This window comes from Orbicella franksi, chromosome 9, assembly GCF_964199315.1.
Source record: "Orbicella franksi chromosome 9, jaOrbFran1.1, whole genome shotgun sequence".
Lineage (NCBI taxonomy): Eukaryota > Metazoa > Cnidaria > Anthozoa > Scleractinia > Merulinidae > Orbicella > Orbicella franksi.
In genome coordinates this window covers 2,168,653-2,187,329 of record NC_138153.1, presented here as the reverse complement: position 1 = coordinate 2,187,329, position 18,677 = coordinate 2,168,653, and the positions used below count along the sequence as shown (strand labels likewise).

Below are 18,677 nucleotides of genomic sequence, written 5' to 3'. Positions count from 1 at the left end.
AACTCTGACAAAAGCACCAACAAAATCACAACTACCATGTGGCACTAAATTTTTGCGGGTTCTAATTTTTGCAATTTTTGCGTTTTTTTCCACGATCCGCAAAAAAAGTTCCCGCAAAAACATATTGTTGCAAAACAATTTCGTCGCAAAAATAAACATCACAAGTAGAATCTTGTTGCTGCCATCAGCCACATAAAAGCACGAGGAAATTGTGGTAGAGTGACACTGGTTACTGGATTACTGCGTTTTACATCTCTACATGTTGTTTCACTTTTCAGTTGCGAGCAGATTAATTTACGAACGCAAAAATGTGTTAATTATTTCAATTAAACGCGACTTCCCGGAAATAGCAAAAATGAATACCCAGCAAGAAAAACCAGTCTTTTACAATCGCAAAAATGAGTTCCGCAAAATACAAAGTAACGTCCATTCGCAAAAACAAACTCCCACAAAAATCAAGTATATATTTTTCGCAACACGCGCAGTTTCGAAAATTGGGGAATGTTCTCGGATATTCCCCAGTTTCAGCTGGGGAATATTCGGTCACGTGACGCATTTAGACCAATCGCGCGCGAGCAAAAGATTTGATGGATTACAAGAAATCAGAGGATCGAAAATTGTGCAAGAAAGAAACGAATGCATGGAGGACAAACCACTATGCAAGTGTAAAGGTGTACAGTATTTAATGTAACATTTCTACCAATAAATTATTACATTTTCATCTAAGTATTGTAGGTTTGGAAAGGTTTATAAACCATTGAATATGTTTGTTTTGTTGTATCTTAACATCAAAGGAACATTGCGTAACTAAACAAGCCATTCCATTCTCTTAACATGGTACAACATGATGAAAAATGTCCTTCTCTTGCAGATACAAGTTGAATTGTAATTTAAGATCTCGACGATTAAAACATCGTCCAATTCCAATATAAATCGTCCATAAATTCATCTGTGTCCTGATGGAGTAAACCTTCCTATAAAGTCCATAGTGAAGGAAATCGACCTCCAGGACACAACATTTGTCCCCTCTCTCTTCAGCTCTCCTCTCACGTATTTTGACTCCCTTTCTGGGCGTGACTGAATTTATAACTTCAACTTAAACAAAACTGTGAACATAACTAATCTAAATATACGTATCGAGCGAAATACCCAAACTTATCTACAAGGCTAATAATGTACGCACAAAACGTGGTTGTCTAATAAACTTGTACATGGCTCGAAAAACAACTTCAACTTGAGAAATCAACAGAAATTGAGAAAAATACTTGAACCTACGTCTAGACATTCATTACTGAAATTGGAAATAAAATTAAAATAGGGGGTCTTAATCCGCGAGAAGTCCTTACGGAACTACAGGAGGGCTTTGGTATAAGAACATAACATTGGAAGGGTGGGCGGAGAAGCAGGAGATCCCCTCAATCTTAGTTGTTCGTCCCGGACTATTTCGTCTCATTCAGCAGATATTCACTGCGATCTTATTAGCTGACACGGTAGTTTCAAGCCAGCAGAGGTTGTCGTTCATTTTCCGTTTCTATTTGGTCATACGAGGAAGGAATTTGTTGCTGGGGTTCTTTAAGTCGATCAAAAGAGAGAAACATCAATGTCTGTAGAAAAAAACAACAACAACAAGATATTGCTAAATTTGTCATAATAAACAAACCCAAACTAACAGACTGACATGAAATCACCGGTGAATTGGCGAACACGAAAATCGGCGGGCGGAATGTGCCGTGCGCGTTATTGCAGGTGAGATCTTCCATTCGACAATAGGCTCACTCCACTCGCAGATTTGTTTTCAACCTACAGTCGAACCTCCCATAAGCCCTTGCGGGAGGAGGTCGCTTACGGGAGCTTAGACCATAGTGGATCGAAACTTTGCCTCATTAGCATATTGTGACAGCAGAGACTTACCCCATGTTTTAAACATTTTGTTCATGTAAAAAGTCAATTTCGAGAAAAAAATCCGGCTTCCTATTGAAATACTTCCGTCTCGTGTACTACCCAGGAATACGATAATGTCAATGGACACCTTATTATCCAATTTCCGCTCTATTATCTGCGAAGTGGTCGCTTATGGGAGGTTAAAAACAAAAGAAAATTTCAAACTTTTAGCTGTAAATGTGGTCGCGTTCGCTTAAAAGAGATTCCACATATACTGATTTGACTTAGGCCCGGTTCATACGTCGCATTTCTGCCGTGTCGAATTCAATTCAATTAAGTGCGGCAGAAATGCGACTGCTGATTCAGACGTCGAATTTCTGCCGAACTTAATTCGTTGAATTGAATTCGACACGGCAGAAATGCGACGTATGAACCGGGCCTTAGAAACTCTTGGTATTTTGGAAAAATGGTCGCTGAGGAGAGGTGGTCGCAACCGGAGGTTCGACTGTATACCCTACTAGACAGCCTTTACAGGCTATATTGTAACTGATACTAAAACAAAACAAAAAATACAGTTAACGGGAAAAAAATCAAGATAGTTTATAGCTCTCCACCTGTGACCCATATCATGACATAAGTTGCACGAAACAAGAGGTCAAACTTTCCAGCCGTTACTTTGTAAACCGCTTTGTAACGTCACGGAACACTTCTTTAGGAGAACGGCAGCGTGACGACCTATATAAGACTTTGATGGAGAGAATACCCAAAGACAACGCTAACAAATCTTTTCCACTTACTGCTAAGATGACTTCAAGAGCTGCCATAACTCCTAACATAAGATAGAGCCTCCGTGTGAGGGCCCCACCCCACAAGGGCCCTAGGATCATAGCCACTCCTGTTATAGACCTCTGAACACCTTGAGCAATTCCTGAAAAGAGGACCACAACTTGAGGTTCGGAAATAAACCACATTATGATCCTTCACACATTGTTACATCAATGTTTCTGTGTAGGAGCTTTGTCCAAGACCAGTCATGACCACTGTTCCTAAAGGACTTTTTGTCCGTTTCTGCCATGTTGCAGCTCCCTTAATGCAAATTTAGACAGTGCAACTTTGCCGTCTGTAACAAGCTTACGACACGCGTAACTATGGCACGAATTATTTGTGTAAATCAAACCTACAATTTGCTTACGGCAATTTGATTAACGACACGGAACATTTTTAAATTTTGAAAAATGTTTTAGGACTAATTCAAAGCACGATGACAATGGTCATGTGTGAACATTCAAATTTGATGATGTCACCGTTAATTCTATTTATGACTGTTCTTACTTATAAGCTAGATTAGCTCAGATCCAACGAGTAGGAAAATTGCAGTAAAACACGATGAAGAAAAATGCTTCTCTTTAATAAAAACAGATCTGTTGGTGAGCAAATTTGTCATCATTACACAACATCTTTCATCAATAAGACTACTTGCAGCTGTTCATCTATCTTAGGGTTTGAAGAGAGTTTATTCCTGCAAAAATCCACTCACCTTGGGTTTTTTCATCAGTGATTTTAGAGTAGAGTGAAATATTTGCCACTGAGAAAAACGGCAAGCCAAACACGATAACTATTGTGCCAACAATGATGGTAGGAAGAACAACCGAGTCATCTGAAAAGACAGAAAGAAAACTTCACTTCAGGCAGGTATCCAAAGTCATGTTTTAATAGTGATCTCAAAAATTGTCTTTAGTTCTTTTCAACTGGAAAATGTCAAAGAAAGAAAAAACAAAAGAAAAAAGGATGGATAACGGCGGGAGGAATGAGGTACTCCTATTTAAAAAGGATGGGTTAAAAAGGCAGCTTTAGTAACTCTTAGCGTATTCAGCCGAAAAAATATGACAGGAGATAATGTGTTGTTTAAGAATTGGTACCCCTCAGGGTGAAAAATATTCAAGCAACGCCCACAAAACAGGATATTGGTACATGTACCCTTAGGGGTTCCTTTCAAAACTTCCCTCCTCCTTTTAATAAGGGAGTTCCCCCAGGCTTTAGCCTGTTCCAGGTGTTCTGCTATTGAAGCAGACTAATGAACTGCAAACAAGGAGAGTAGATTTTTTCAAGATGTACTGTCAGAAACATGACATTATATGTATCATATGGATCGCACAACAATATTATCAAACCTAATATATTTTGAAGCAAGGAAACTTCATGATTTTAGACACTTATTATCATCTATGAAGTATAGAAACGCTGAAAAATTAAACATCACATGCTTTGAGAGAAAATATGCAAACTTACATGGCTTTGCATTGGCTAAGAGAAAAAGATACCAGATTAAGGCAAAACCCTCAAATGCAATACCAATTACCATTAGCCATCTAGAAAGAAAAGCAAAAGACATTGATGAGTTAAACTAACACACATTGAGTTTATAGAAACCATAAGATAGATACCAATATAATTTATTCTGAAAAACTAATTAAAAATGACCTATTCCACATTTACAGACCATTGACAAATCAAGCAAAACAAGCTTGGCATTTACCTGTCTGCCATCCTTTGGCTCAGCACTTTGACAAGAATAAATACCAGAATGGCCTGATAAGAAAAACACAATTAAACATTTCACATAATATTATTATTAATTTTTATAAACAACAACCTGGAGAAAATGATAATTTTCCACTAATTTTGACAGAATTATCAAAGAGAAATAAGTGATTTGTTATGTCCATCCAAGAAGGAAAAATGTTCACAAAAATTATGTTTTTATTACCTCTAATGCTATTAGACAGTAGGCAATACTGTTTTCAATTTCATGCCAGCCCAGAAGATATTCTGACATAGGGGTAACTATTGCCTGCAATATAAATCATGACAAAAATAGATTTTACAGTCAAACTGAGGAATGTTACAGTGTTGGGGCACAATGTGCCATATTAAGCAGGGCTGCATGTCATTGAGATGGCCAAACCACTGGAATGATACAATTGATACAATTAGCCTGACTCTGCTGTTGTGATAAAAGTAACTAATACTTGTTAGTTATAGTAATTGGACCGAGTGAAGTTCAATTCAGGAGGCAATCGCACAAGTAATTTAAAAATTGGACAAGAGCAAAGCAGGAAGCATATTTAAAATTATGAGCCCAATTATTCCCTGAATTGTACGACATGAGGTCGCATTACCAATTAATCGCATCCATAACAAATTTCGGAATTGAAAAATGTCTGTTGAGAACTTCTTTTGAGGGAAAATGTCTATAATAGTGCTTTTCGATAAGTTTTGAAAACTGTAGGAAACATTGCGAAGGAACATATAGATTTTATATTATAGATTTTCCTTGACTCTTCAAAATGAGAAATATTCGTTTGATTACTTCATGAAAGCACTGATGCCAAAATGAATCATGTTCTTTTCAGAGCTATGTAGTTTATCATAAAAGTAAGAGAGAGAATCTGTAATGTCTACAACATAATGTCTGCAACACTTTAACCTCTTAATTTCTGGGCAGAGAAAACCTGCTAGGCTTACTTCCATTCACTAAAATAATGTTGATATTGAACTAAAGTAACAATAAATATCACTTACAAGTGGTGTAAAGTTTTTTTTCACAAAAAATAAAAAAGGCTTTGAGATCCTTTGAGATCTCTATTTTAGCTTGACATATCACAAATTTGTTTGATATTAATTACACAAATAATGCATGTCTGGAAGGACAATTAAGGCAAAACAAACCACACACCCATAAGAGTTGCGATTTTTAGTTCAGGTTTCAAAGCAGACATGGCCTGCAAACAGCACCTTGACAACTAAAAGCCAAAGTCATTTCAGAACTTGATCGTGATGTTTGATAAAAATTAGTAAGTTAGGGCAATTTCAAAAATTTGTTTGGATAATTTCAGATGACCAACTGTTATTTCCAGCCTGGTACAGAAATTTCTTTCAGTTTCCTACAGCAATTTTCTTAATAGCATAGCATTATCTGCCACCAAATCAGTGTGGTCGAGATGCTCTAAAAGTTGACGGTGTAGATCCAGAAAATATCTATACCTCTCCCATGGAAGCGATTTCCTCTAAGACCCCCCACCCCACACACACACACACACACACACACACACCAACCCCTCTGGAAATTTCAATTATGCTTCATACATTTCTTTAAATTTTTTGGTCTTACAGAAACCTCCACTGCCAGGATGTTCCAATCCCTTCTGTGGGGGAAGTATGGATATTTTCTGGAACTGCATAATTACCAACAGTGCAGCTAGTCTACCTGCTAGTTAAGTTTCAATAAGGGAAACTGGAATTGAAAATGCTTACTTTTCAGACTGTGTCTCATGTTGAATTGCCTGAATGAACACTTCATCCTTAATCACTAACTTTAACATTTTTAGTGTAATTCCAATTAACAAGCATTTCTGTTACTGGTAAGTCACCTCCCTCTAATTGATGTTGTCAGGGTTCTCCTCATTAATCTAGGGAGTAGAGGGCTATTTTCATGAAGTAGACAGCTGACACTGATTTGAGTAGTGAAGGGACAAGCCTCTAGGGAGGTCTGGGGGCATGCTCCCCCAGAAAATTTTGTAACTGGCTCTGAAATACATTCTCTTGGAGACATTTCCTTTAAAAAAAAAATCGATTTTGGACAAGGTCAAAATGCCATGAATCAAAAATAAAGTAGGCAGTTTTTTAGCTGGCAGCCGGCACTTAACAAGAACCCTGATTGTGACTGATGCTTAGAAGAAATCCCTTGTTGTTTGCTAACAAACCTCTAATGCTGTTTGATTGAAGAACATCAAGAACTGTGAAGCCAAGATAACAATCACTTCCTCTCTGACAAGATCTATGAAATAGACATCAGTTACAATAAACTGTTACTAAGTCTACTCTAAATAACAACAAAGCACTTAAGAGTTCAGTGGCATGTTTCACGCCTACCTCTAGCCAAGTGCCATTTGTCCATTACAGAAGCTTTCTTCGGTCGTCTGTGAAGACCTACTGCATTAACATTTACTAGTTTCTGTTTTTCGCCATCAATAACTGCATCGCTACTGGTCAAATCATCAGTAATTGTGTCACTGGAAATAGTATAGTCGTAGCCTCTCTCCACCCTGGTAGCATTGACACTTCCAGATGTAATACTGCTGTTCACACTGTGATTGTACCCATTTGGATGTTCACTTTCCTCATCATTAGAAATGGGCTTCACCATGGGCAAATCAAAATAACAGAACAGCAGGATGAACTCCAGTATCAGCCATACTGCAGCCATAAAAATCTAATGACAGAAAAAACAAATACAGTATACTTAAATGCATGACAACAAACTATGAATGGTGTAGTACATCCCATAGTGGGACACAAATACTATCCAAGGCCATAATGTCCTATTGTGTAGCTCCAAAAAATATCCTTACTTGACTGTTCTAAGATTCAGCTTGCCAGACTGGCTATTGAGAGCGGAAGCACCCAAAATAGGCCACCAATGTTCTAAAGCAGGGCCCAGTTGTTTGAAGGGTGGATAATGCTAATCCACCACATAAATCACTATCCCGTGGTTAAGTGTTAAGAAAACAAACCACACTATCCATTGGATATAGTGATTCATCCGGTACATAGCCCTACCCAATCTTTGAACAACTGAGACCTGTTGGGGATTTCAGTACTATTAAATGCTTTTCACCATAATTTATCATGGATAGCAAACTGCACACATTCTTAATCTTTTTTAAAATGCTTAAAACTTGAACTTACTCCAGGTGACCTATAAGAATCAACCTCAAACGGTCCTAATTTGAAATTAAATTTCCTCAAAAAAAGGTTAAAGCCAGGCCCTGAAAAAAACAAACAAATGCAAACAAACAATATTTCAGTTTCTTCACAATTCAAATAATTATGTTCTTTCATACATGTATAAGCTTTTAAATTCACTTGGATATTATGTTATCATGTGCCTTGAATTTGATTTGACAACACAACCCATTATTCCAGACAAAAGTAGTTGTTGGATGATGTATCCCCCATCTCCCTAGATCAATGTTGGAAAATGTTGCATTTTTTTGCGACTGAATGGGAAAAGATACCTGATTATCAACATAGTAACTGGGGGGAAGGGGATAAGATACTTGGTGTCCCAACATTTTTGTCTGGGATTGTGGGTTTAACATAAATTTTCAACACAGCAGTGGCTCGACATAACCAAATAACTTCATGGCATTCAAATATCTCACCAGATGGACATACCTACTAACAAACCAAACTGGCGCAAACCCATGGCAATGGAGAACATTCCAGTCCTTTCTTTTTCAGTTGTTGTTCTTGCAATCTGTGCAAATATTCCAGCTCCTATTCCAGCACCTATGCCTAAAAGAGGCAACACTGTGTAACTATACATTAAAATTATTTTTGTTAAAGAAACAATGCAACAGGTAGGTATTTTGAGAAAGTTAGTGTAATTTTGTCAAGTTAGCTATACATGGTCTACCTCAATCAATTATATATCTAGTGACCCTGTCACACTCAGTTAGTGCTGTTGAATATGAAGGCTCCTATGCAGACATTTTTATGGCTGGTCATGCAATCCTCCCTAGGATTGATTATGCGACAAGTCTAAAGAGATCTGCTTGGAAGGCTAGTTGACTTGCTTAGGATAGCAAAATGTTGAATAAGTTATGCGAGAATTTGAGGTCTACCAAATCAATACACAAACAAGAATTGGCCATACGGCATATGCAAAACTTAAAATTTCTACTATGTTAACAACTAAGGTGGCCTCCTCTAACCTGGTAGTTTTTTGGAAGTCCCTTCATTGCCTTTTTGTTAATATTATTATCGTTTATTATTATTTATGGTGTGGCAAATAAATGATGATGAGGATTATGATGCTGCTGCTGCTGCTGATGATGACGATAAAGACTAAAACTAGGACAAAGTAAATAAGAAGAACAAGAGCCTGCATTATTCAACTCACCTGCAGTGAATCGTGCAATGAGTACCCAATACTTGGACCAAGCAATAAAATACAAGAAATTACCTGAAAGGATAACATTACTGTATCAATGTTGTTTCCACACTGTGTGAGATGTCAAGGGGTATTCATGGATTACAACAAGCATAACAAATTAAGATAACTGATGCCTCGGAAGTAATGAAACATTTCCAACATTAATTGTATTAAGAAATTTTCAGACACCAATATAACAGTTGCCCATTTTCCAGATATTTTTAAGCAGCCATTCTCAAACTTAGTAGGATAATTTTATATCAAAATGCTAAATTCCAGAAACCTAAATGCATATCTGTTGTTGTGATAAACTCTTTTTGGCAGGCATCGAGGATTTGAACTTGGGGCTAGAGTGAAACAAATCCAGGTAGTGGTCAGAGCAGAACTTAAACCCGGAACCGCTGCATTGCAAGTCAACGCGCTGACCACTCAGCCCCCTGCCTCCACTCAGGATTGAGTTATCCTAGACAAATGTAGAACCACTGGCCACATGTAAGAAAAAAAAGGTATGTTACAGGGAATAAATAACAAGGAAATCCCTGGCATTACAGAAGGGAGCTTGGAAAAATAAGTTTATATTGTACATCAAATGCTGACTAACCTCCTATCTCAAACAGATTTGCAATTAGAATGACAGTTTTGGTTTTGCGTGTGTAGTCAACCCAGAAACCAAACAGTGGACTCGACAACAAATTAGCAAAAGAAAATGATGCAAACACCACTCCAAAAAACCACTGCTCGGCATCAAAACTGTGTTCCAAATACAACCACAGAGTTGGAAGGATAACAGCTACCACAATAAAAACAGTAAGACAGAGGTTAGTACACACAACGCCAGAGATCAGTATTTTGTGCCTTATTTGAACTTGGGATGTTCAAGCTTACATTTTCAAGACTGGTGTTTACATGCAGGGAAAATTCCAAACAATTGTGGATTTTTCTACCTTAAGGTGGCTCTCTATAGTTGTACAATTGTACGTGTGCTGAGGACAAAAGCTCAAGAAGATCTTTGGAAAGAACTTTCAATCCATTTCAAAGAACTTGGCATATTTGCTTTTTACAAAAAAATACAACTTTATTTACTGTCAGACCAATAACCCTTCTAGTTAATTTTTGTTTCCCCAAAACCAAACTGTAAACTCCAAATTCTTCCTTCATCTCTCCTGTCCTACAGTAACATTGCAGACATAACTAGACTGGAGGCTAACTCGAAAACCTAATGGTTCATTTAGCCTCCAGTCTTACTGAAACAAGATTATAACAGTTACTTCATCTAAAACATTATACCTATATTAAGTTAACTAAAAATGTTATAACATTTATATTTATATTAAGAAAATAAAGATGTTGTTGTTGTTGTAATGTAAGTTGTTGATGGTCTGAGATGTCTGTGATAGGCTTAGTTCAGTACCAAAGTGCTATGGTTTGTTACGTTTTCAGACAAGCTCTTGAATCAACATAGTATCTTCCATAATGCAAGTCCAGAAAGCTTGAAAATATGTTTCGGCTTCTGAGGGCGAGGGGAGGGGGTCACAACGTGACACCTGCAAATTATACTCCAATGAACAAATATAACGATTATTCTCGGGAAAAAATGAACTCTTATCAGAAATAAACTCACTGATCAATCCTAACATAACTTATCGTCAATAAAGATAAGTTACGTACGCCTGTCAGGATTCCTATAAAACGCCGGTAAGCGTATGAAAATATGAAAAACTTCACGTGACATAAGCTTGCATAACCGCCAGAATGCGCGAAATTTTGCATTTATCTTCATTTAATCTCTTTAAAATCCATGCAACTGAAAACCAAACAAGCAAAAAGAAAACACTGCTAACAGGCAGTCATATTTTCTAAGCACAAACAAAAAAATGATTCAAATAAGTATCAATCACAGACCTGCAAAACAAACCTGATTCCCTGGGTGTTGGGAAAGTTTTCGAAGCATGCCAAATCAACTTTATCCGTTACTTACCATATTCAATTCCACCAAGCAAGAAAAACAATCCAATGCACATCCTGGTAGAACTCTTCTTGGTCTTTAAGTTCATTTTCCAAATTATTAGGCAAAACTCCACAAGCTTGGTAAGAATTTGCCCAACTGGTCACACGATCACAGCGCCGCCACGGAAAAAAACATACGTATAGTGCATTTACCATACGAGACATCTGATTGGTCAAAAGCACAATAGGCGCTTTATTTGGAATTCAAAATGGCGACGATTAGGGTGGAGGATTCTGGGGGAAAACACGTGGCTGTAGTCCTGAAACTTCAGCAAAACAAGGTCAAATTCGCTGACTTCTGGAGCTTATTTTCCACAAAATGTACCATAGTTCGGTCGAATAGCAATATTATTGACTAATTTAGCTGCTAAGAGGTCGATCAGTGGGATACCGAGTGCGAATTCAACAGGGCGTAGTAGCGACTATCGGTGTCCGGAAGCATCGCGTGCAATGGGGAGCAAATCCAAGCCGAAGGCCACAACATTCGGCCCCACAACTCAAATCTTGGACGCTAACTTGACGAATGCGACGTTCGGCTTTCTACCGGCGGTCGGATGGAAGGGCAAATCGCCTGCTAGCGTTTCTAGAAGGGTTGATTTACAGCCCGATTTGGACCTTCTGGGTGGCTTTGCCTTCTTGTCTTTCGAATCGCTCGATGAGCTCGAAACCCACATTGAACACAACGAAACGAACTGTGCAGCTATCAGCGTAACTGTTGGGCAAAAGAGGAAAGCTGAGGGTTCTGGCAAACGTCTCGGAGATAACTGCGGGCTGTTTGTTCCGCCAAGCAAGAAGAAAGCGGCAAAGACCTCGAAGAAAAAGCCGCCGAAACAAATTTCCACCTTGACAACGGCGGCGGCGTCAAAACCGAAGCACAGTTCGCCCGCAGATGGTTTGATCAAGTCCAAGATCGATAAAGTGTCATCGGTAGGTACGATTTTAGATGACCGTGAGCTTTCTCAGTCTACTCCAATCGACATTTCTGCTAGCGGGAGTGAAATGAATGCGCAATCTTCGACGAATGTCTTCTCAGAAATTTCGCTCCTGTGTTCAGAAACTGTAGATTTAGGAGATGACGAAGACACAGCACAAGACATTTTCAAAAAACCTGAAAAAGCTGTGGTGGACAGGGGGGATGGTCAACTTGATTTGTCTGCTGCTCAATTTAACCAAAGTGAGGGTGCAGTAGAGGGGATTGGCACTTCCACTGATCCAATACCGAAGAAAAAAAAGAAGAAAAAACGGAAAAATGAACATTGTGATCAAACGAGCCAAACAAAATTTAGAATAAAGAAAAAGAAGAAATCTGAACCAAAAGCCCAAGTTTCAGAGAGCATGTCCAATGTGTTATTGGATCATTTGGAAAATGATGAATTTCCAAATCCTGAGGAATTTCCAGATCTTCATTTTCCAGATGTTGAAAATTCACAGGGTAAAGGTGATGGTGAGGAAGATGACAAGAATACTCAGGCAAAATCCTTATCATTTAAGCCTAAGATAGAAAATGCCACATGTGCTCGTACTGCAGTTTATCAAGGATTTTCCAGGAATGGTAGTTTCAAAACTAAACTTCTTACTTCAGAATCACCCAGTGGAGAACGTTTAATAGACTTGACAGGTAATACTTCTTCAGAGCTCAGTCAAGCAAAAATGGCAGAAAAGAATTCCCTGGACGGTTGTACTCCCCACAGTAGCGACCGAGATGACGAAACAACAAGTGTTAGTGTTCTGTCTGATTTAAGTGATCATTCCTCAGACATAGAGATGTCTACAGATCGCTGTGGTTGTTTTCTGTTGAACAATAAGATTGAAAAGGTTGAAAAGGAGGAAATGGAGAAGGGAGAAGAAATTGTGGATGTCGATGTTGAAACAGTTGGGAAAGAGATGAGAAAAAATTTTCTTGTGGTGAGCGGCATTGAGGCAGGTCATTTCAGTTATCACCCAGATATGACAAAGGATGGGACCATAGATACATCCATTCAAGCATTACCCAATGAGATTGATATTTTCTTGCAATGTGCCAAGATGCAGGAAGGGGAGATGATAAAGATCATAAATCCAGATGATTCTGATGAAGTGCATTCTCATTTCATGCAGAAAAATGGTCATAATCCAGATACCTCCAATAAGAAAGCAACAAGAAGTGCCACGGAAAGAAAACGTCGCCACCACTTGGGGGATTTATTCAATGATATGAAGCTGGAAGTTTTTACTGACCTAGTGGATGCAGACTTGTATTTCAGCAAGCAGTCTATACTAAGCAAAGGAATCAGTACTATTGAAGAATTGGAAAAAGGGTCCAAGGAATTGAACAATAAAAAGACACAGTTGATGAAGACAAACAAAACACTGAAAGAGAAGAGGAATCTGTTGATGTTTGGTAAAGAATCAATTGACGTTGATTGTGCAAAAGTTGAAACCATATTTCAGCGCCTTAACATTCAAGTGGATGATGAAGAACTGCCAAAAACAGAAGAGAATTTAAACAGCAGTGAAGATGTAGTTGTGGATGTGCCAAGTGAATCAAAACTAGCAGTTGAACCTTCTGTTAAAGGTCGCCCTAGAGCAAAGAAAACATTGCTGTCTCCTTGGGTTTCCAACAACAAACCAGCATTGAAGAGCAGGGATGATCAGAACACAATTGGTGCTAATTTGGTCAAGAAAGCTAGTACACCAAGCCTATTAGGAACATCCAAAGAGATTTTAGGTACAACCACGTCATCATCCCAGACTTTGCCATCCTTGAACATATCCAATGTGTCCTGTGGAGTTCAGACTCAGGAAGCTAGCAGCATTTCCTTTAAATCATTTGTTTCAGGAAATCCTCCCCTTTCACAGAGTTTGCCACCAGGCAACAGCACAGCAAAAAGCAAACCACTTAATGAATCAGCAAGTCAAGAAGGTCCCAAAGCAAATTTGGTGAAGATTTTACCCAAGCCAACAACAATTCTTCAGTTGAATCCAACACAGCACAAAGCCATCATTGATACACTTGGACAGGTGAAGCAGCCATCAAGTGATAAGATTATTTGTAATCTCTCAAGATTAAGCACCACACAAAACCCCAGTAGTCCTTCCAGCATTTGCATCATCAGGAGTGGACAACTTATGAAGAACCTAGACAGCAAGAATGTTATGCATCTCAAGATTACAAATGACGCTCTGAAAAATGTGGACAATGGCAGTGGTAGTACTTCATCAACAGCACCAGCATCATCATCAAGCCAGCAAGTGTTAAATACACCAGCAACAGCAAGGGTGCCAGGTTTTGTTACATTGGGTGTTGCTAAAATGCCTGAAACACCTGGCACATCAAATGGACAGACTTCCAAAAAACATTCCGAAAACACTGTGCTGGTTTCGCAGATTCCTGCAAAATCAACAACTACTCCCATCTCATCCACCGCCAAATTGATCTTTTCTGGAAAGCCACTTAGTACATTAGCTTCAACCAGCACCACAGAGATACCACAAAGCACAGGTCAGACAAATGCTGATATTACGCTGAGAGCACTTGCTTCACTGAGCCAGCTACAAGCCAATAGACCTCCTGTAGCAGGGACAGTAACAAAACCAGTAGGCCTTAATGAGAATCCTGTTGCTGGAATTCTTAGTGGTTTAAAAAATGTTGTGATGAAGGTAGTTCCTAGACAACCTGAGATGCAATCTACAACATCTGTTCTACCCACACTGCCCACAGCTACCATAACAACACTTATGGGAACTACAAGCAGCCATGTTGCTGCATCTTCACAAGGAAGTTGCCCAGTCCAGCCGAGGAAATTTTCTGTGATACCCATCATATCTGTTCCTTCCTCTTCTTCTCTAAACAGCATCTTTACAGCCTCTACTCTCAATCAGCCCTTATCTTCTTCTGGTGTCAGTTCTAAGGTTATTACAAGTACACCACTTATTAAAACCTGTTTGGACCCCTTCAATCTGGTGCCCAGAGAACTAGCAGCTTCAAATCCACCCATTTGTTTAGAACCTGATCTGCCTTCTGCGAGTGTGGATTTGGAAACTGACATCAGCAATCAACTGGATAATTTAACAAGTTCTGAGAGTCCTTCCCCAATTTCCGATGATATATTCAAAGAAGAACCATCAACTTCCTCGACAGTTTTGACTCAAGAGATGCTTAAAATACCAGGCATAGAGCAGCGTCCAGATGTTCCATTGGCAAAACTGCCAGAAGTTTTTGAAAACCTGGCTGACTTAGACAAGACAACTGATGTAACCCAATCACCGAAGCCTTGGTGTGGTGTTGAAGAAAGGGAACCTGAAGGATCTGTTACTTGTAATTTGTCCAGTTTGTCACATGGTGCAGAATTACGAACTGATACACCTTCACTCTCTTTGAGAAGTTCTACTATTGGTGCTAAGAAATCTACTAGCCCATTTAAAGTGGAAATCAAAGACTTCAGAAAAGGTAAGCCTTTACGTGGAGCAATTTGCATCAACTTCTCACAACTTGAGTGTAATAATCAAGCACTGTAGTTCATGAGAAATGATTGTCTTGATGCTTATAAGGTAAATCTCTCAATTAGTATAATAAGATCTGTATGGAAACCGGTAGTGGGAATTTGAATGTTGATACTGAAATAATATAAACTTAGTCTTTACTGAAAAGTAATGTTAAGCCCAGCAGCATATTAGGGAGCTTAAGCAAACCACAGGGACAACACTGAGCAAGAAGAATGCCCCCAAACAAAATGTTTAATGAGCAAAACAATGGCTGTACAGGTGCGTTTAAATCTGTGAACATTTCTTAGCCATCCAGTGAAGAGATCTAGACAATTGTGACATTCAAGGGTAAAATGTAAATGAACTTTTTACTAAGAGTTGTCCTTGGGGTCGTTGTTGTCATTGCTTAAGCTCCCATTTTAATCCTTAGGTCTCCAGTGGATAACCCCAAATTTACCAACACCCTAATCCTTCTGGAATGAAACATTATTTCTTTGTGAAATAGCTCTATGTTGATTTGGCCAAATCAAAGTGGAAGAACTGTGAGAGTTATTGTATTTACTCAATTAAACGCCACCCTCAAATAAACACATTTTAGAGCAGAAATATTAATTAACATCACCCTTGAATGATGCAGTGTTTATTCACATAATAAACTCAAAATGCAAATGCGGTAATAATCAAGTTTGAGCAATCCTAAAAAAATTATTTTCCTTGATTGTAACAATGTTTCAATATCAGTACATTCGAAGCTCAAAGGAATATAATCAAAACACAAGAACAATATACGGTAGTTCAGCTTAAACAAGCTTTGGAAGTTTGCTTTCATTGATAACAACGTTTTCAGTTCAAAGTGAGCATTCTTCAATGCTCTCACCATACTATTGTTTGCAAGAAATAAATTGGATTTTAAATAAACGGCGCACTCAAGTCACGAAAAAGTTAATAAACGCTGCAGCGTTTAATATTATTGAGTAAATACTGTATCTCCGTCAAGTCTCAGAACCCATCAGAAAGTTGTGAAAAACATGTTGAAAAGTGATAAAAATTGATTAAGCTCACTGTCAAGCTGACAACGATGCAATGCACAGCATTATAAATAATACCTTACATCTTGGAGGCCTTATCAGTGGGGTGGGAAGTTGGAGGTTCCCATATCCCGTTAATTTTCTACCTATTAAATATTGTTTCCCATAAAAACCCTAATAGGGCGTCCTCTTTTCAACAGCGATAATAAGACTCTCATCCAGTTCTGTTTGTAATTTAATGATTAACAAAATTAGACATGTACAAAGCTGGATGATTATTTATGTGGATATTGATTCAACTTTAATTAACCCCAAAATGAAAAATAATGCCTTGTCGTTTGTTTGATTTCATAAAGGTCTTTGATGTAATAAAAATATCAATAACAGTAAATATTTACATCTGCTCTTTTTTCAGGCACAGCTGCACTTAAGAATGTCTATTCGCTAACAGAGGACAGCACTCTAACAGAACTAGATTGAAACGGACAAGGTGATTGCCGTCCTAGCTGTGGATCATATGTTTATTATTCTACATTTTCTGAACCTGACTGGTGTTCTCTTCCTATTATCAATGTTTACTGACAGATCTTGATTATCCCAAGGATTGCCCTAAAAAAAATTCACTCAGGCTATCTTGTTGGCTTTTCCATTAGAGTTTTACCAAACAAATTTAACTGTTAAAGACTGACTGCCTATCCTTGTTTTCTATGGGCATGATACTCACTTCAGCTAGACCCCATTAACTGCTGGCCTATAAAAAACTGGGCCTTTTAGTAATATTGGTGTTCATAATTTCTTATAAATTATTTAGCATTTCTGACAGTGTTAGTTACCCCAGAAGATTTAAACCAAGGTGTTTTACGAAAGAGACCAGTAACCGATTATTTCTTAAGATATTGCAGATAACAAAATTGTGAAAAGGTGACACTAGATTGCTCTAGGAAGAGTCAGATGGAACTCTTTTGAAGTTAAGCCAAAGCAGCAATATTAACATTAACATGAGTTAGGCACTTTGTTGTCACTTAAATCACTTTATATTTACATTTTCTCCCTTCTTGTGAATTTCCATGATTCATTCACACAATCAATATCCTATGCTGAAGACTTCAATTGGGGCTATTATTTTACCTTGGGGAGGGGGACTCTCTTGTAAAAAGGTTGAGGATGCCTGTCAGAAAAAGGAGACCTCTCTGGGCATGGCTCAGGCTTTATTTGACCCTTAAAAGATATCTCTTTAAGAAAGACATGAATGCATTTTTCATAATTTCTCCGTGTGAAACCCTCAAAGATACCTTCGTTGACAACTAAAAATAGTGGCATTTCATCCTGAATACCCTAGTGAGACCAAACTCCATGATTTCAACCCCTAAGCAAGATGACAAGTATCCCTGATTCTTTCACATGGGAGTACCCTCCCCCTGGTGAGGCCTTCCAAGGGGGGTGGCCATGTCACATCCTTTCGTGTACCAATGTTGCCCAACTAGCAGAGGCAAATGTCGCCATCGTTTTTCTGCATGAAGTCATATGTTGCTGTCAAACAGGTTAGCAGGTTATTTTCCTGTAAAAATAACCCTCTAAACTAATGCAGTGCATGGTTTAAACATTTAGAATTTTATTGTTTCCGAAATTTACAGACTTTACAAGAGGATACAATTTCTAAATAGGAAAAAATGTCCAAAAGGGTCGATGTCACTGTCTTTTCTAATGCTTCTCTGTGTCACTGTTGAATGTTAGTGGCCCACTCGATTTAGTTGTTGCTAATTAGAAATTCCCATGTCGCTGGTTTTCAGGGTTGTGTCGCTTGTCACTTTTACCCCTTGGAAAGCCTCCCTGGTGGGAATTTCCCCCTTCTGGTGTTTTCTATCTTTCATCACTAAAAAGAGTTCTGTAAAAGTTTAGTGGGTAACATGAGAATCACATCAGATAATTTGCAATATTTATTACTTGAGAGCTTCAAAGTGCACTAGATTAGATGTTAAAAATTTGCAGTGCAAATTTTAATGAGTTTACTATTCTTGCTACTGAAAAACTGTCAGTGATGAATAAATCCATATCAGATCATGTGCAGCTATTGCGTACTCACAGGTTTAAGGGCAGATTGTTAGGTCATGTACAATAATTTATTATGGTGCAATTGTTTAGCTAAGAAATTTAGTTCTTGAATATTATTTACTTGTCAGTAGGTGTAAATAAGTAGTTTCTCATTAAACATCCATGTAAATTTCAGTGGAATTAGATAATAAAAATTTGGACAATTAAACCTTTGTGTTGATATATAAGATAAAGGTAAAGGGTGTACA

General features: G+C 38.2%; 2 protein-coding genes across 2 annotated transcripts; one reads left to right on the top strand and one right to left on the bottom strand.

Annotated features, from left to right (window-relative positions):
* Positions 1-1,516: 1,516 nt before the first annotated feature.
* Positions 1,517-10,999, bottom strand: LOC145496798 (major facilitator superfamily domain-containing protein 8-like). Its single transcript, XM_081476545.1, has 12 exons — positions 10,857-10,999; positions 9,480-9,668; positions 8,846-8,908; positions 8,119-8,238; positions 7,630-7,709; positions 6,814-7,153; positions 6,645-6,718; positions 4,649-4,732; positions 4,418-4,470; positions 4,171-4,250; positions 3,419-3,538; positions 1,517-2,809 (listed from the first exon to the last, which is right to left on the bottom strand). The coding sequence occupies exons 1-12, from the start codon at positions 10,930-10,932 to the stop codon at positions 2,553-2,555; spliced, it is 1,536 nt and encodes a 511-aa protein (XP_081332671.1). The 5' UTR covers positions 10,933-10,999; the 3' UTR covers positions 1,517-2,552.
* Positions 11,000-11,137: 138 nt separating this feature from the next.
* On the top strand, positions 11,138-18,637 carry LOC145496792 (uncharacterized). Its single transcript, XM_081476538.1, has 2 exons — positions 11,138-15,314; positions 16,793-18,637. Exons 1-2 carry the CDS (start codon positions 11,336-11,338, stop codon positions 16,855-16,857), a joined length of 4,044 nt encoding a protein of 1,347 aa, XP_081332664.1. The 5' UTR covers positions 11,138-11,335; the 3' UTR covers positions 16,858-18,637.
* Positions 18,638-18,677: the final 40 nt, after the last annotated feature.

Coding starts and splice junctions, on each gene's coding strand:
- LOC145496798 (XM_081476545.1), bottom strand. CDS start 10,932: ATGAACTTAAAGACCAAGAAGAGTTCTACCAGGATGTGCATTGGATTG. Junction 8,239..8,845: donor CATTGCACGATTCACTGCAG/GTGAGTTGAATA, acceptor TGCCTCTTTTAG/GCATAGGTGCTGGAATAGGA. Junction 4,733..6,644: donor TCAATCAAACAGCATTAGAG/GTTTGTTAGCAA, acceptor TTTATATTGCAG/GCAATAGTTACCCCTATGTC.
- LOC145496792 (XM_081476538.1), top strand. CDS start 11,336: ATGGGGAGCAAATCCAAGCCGAAGGCCACAACATTCGGCCCCACAACT. Junction 15,315..16,792: donor AATCAAAGACTTCAGAAAAG/GTAAGCCTTTAC, acceptor CTCTTTTTTCAG/GCACAGCTGCACTTAAGAAT.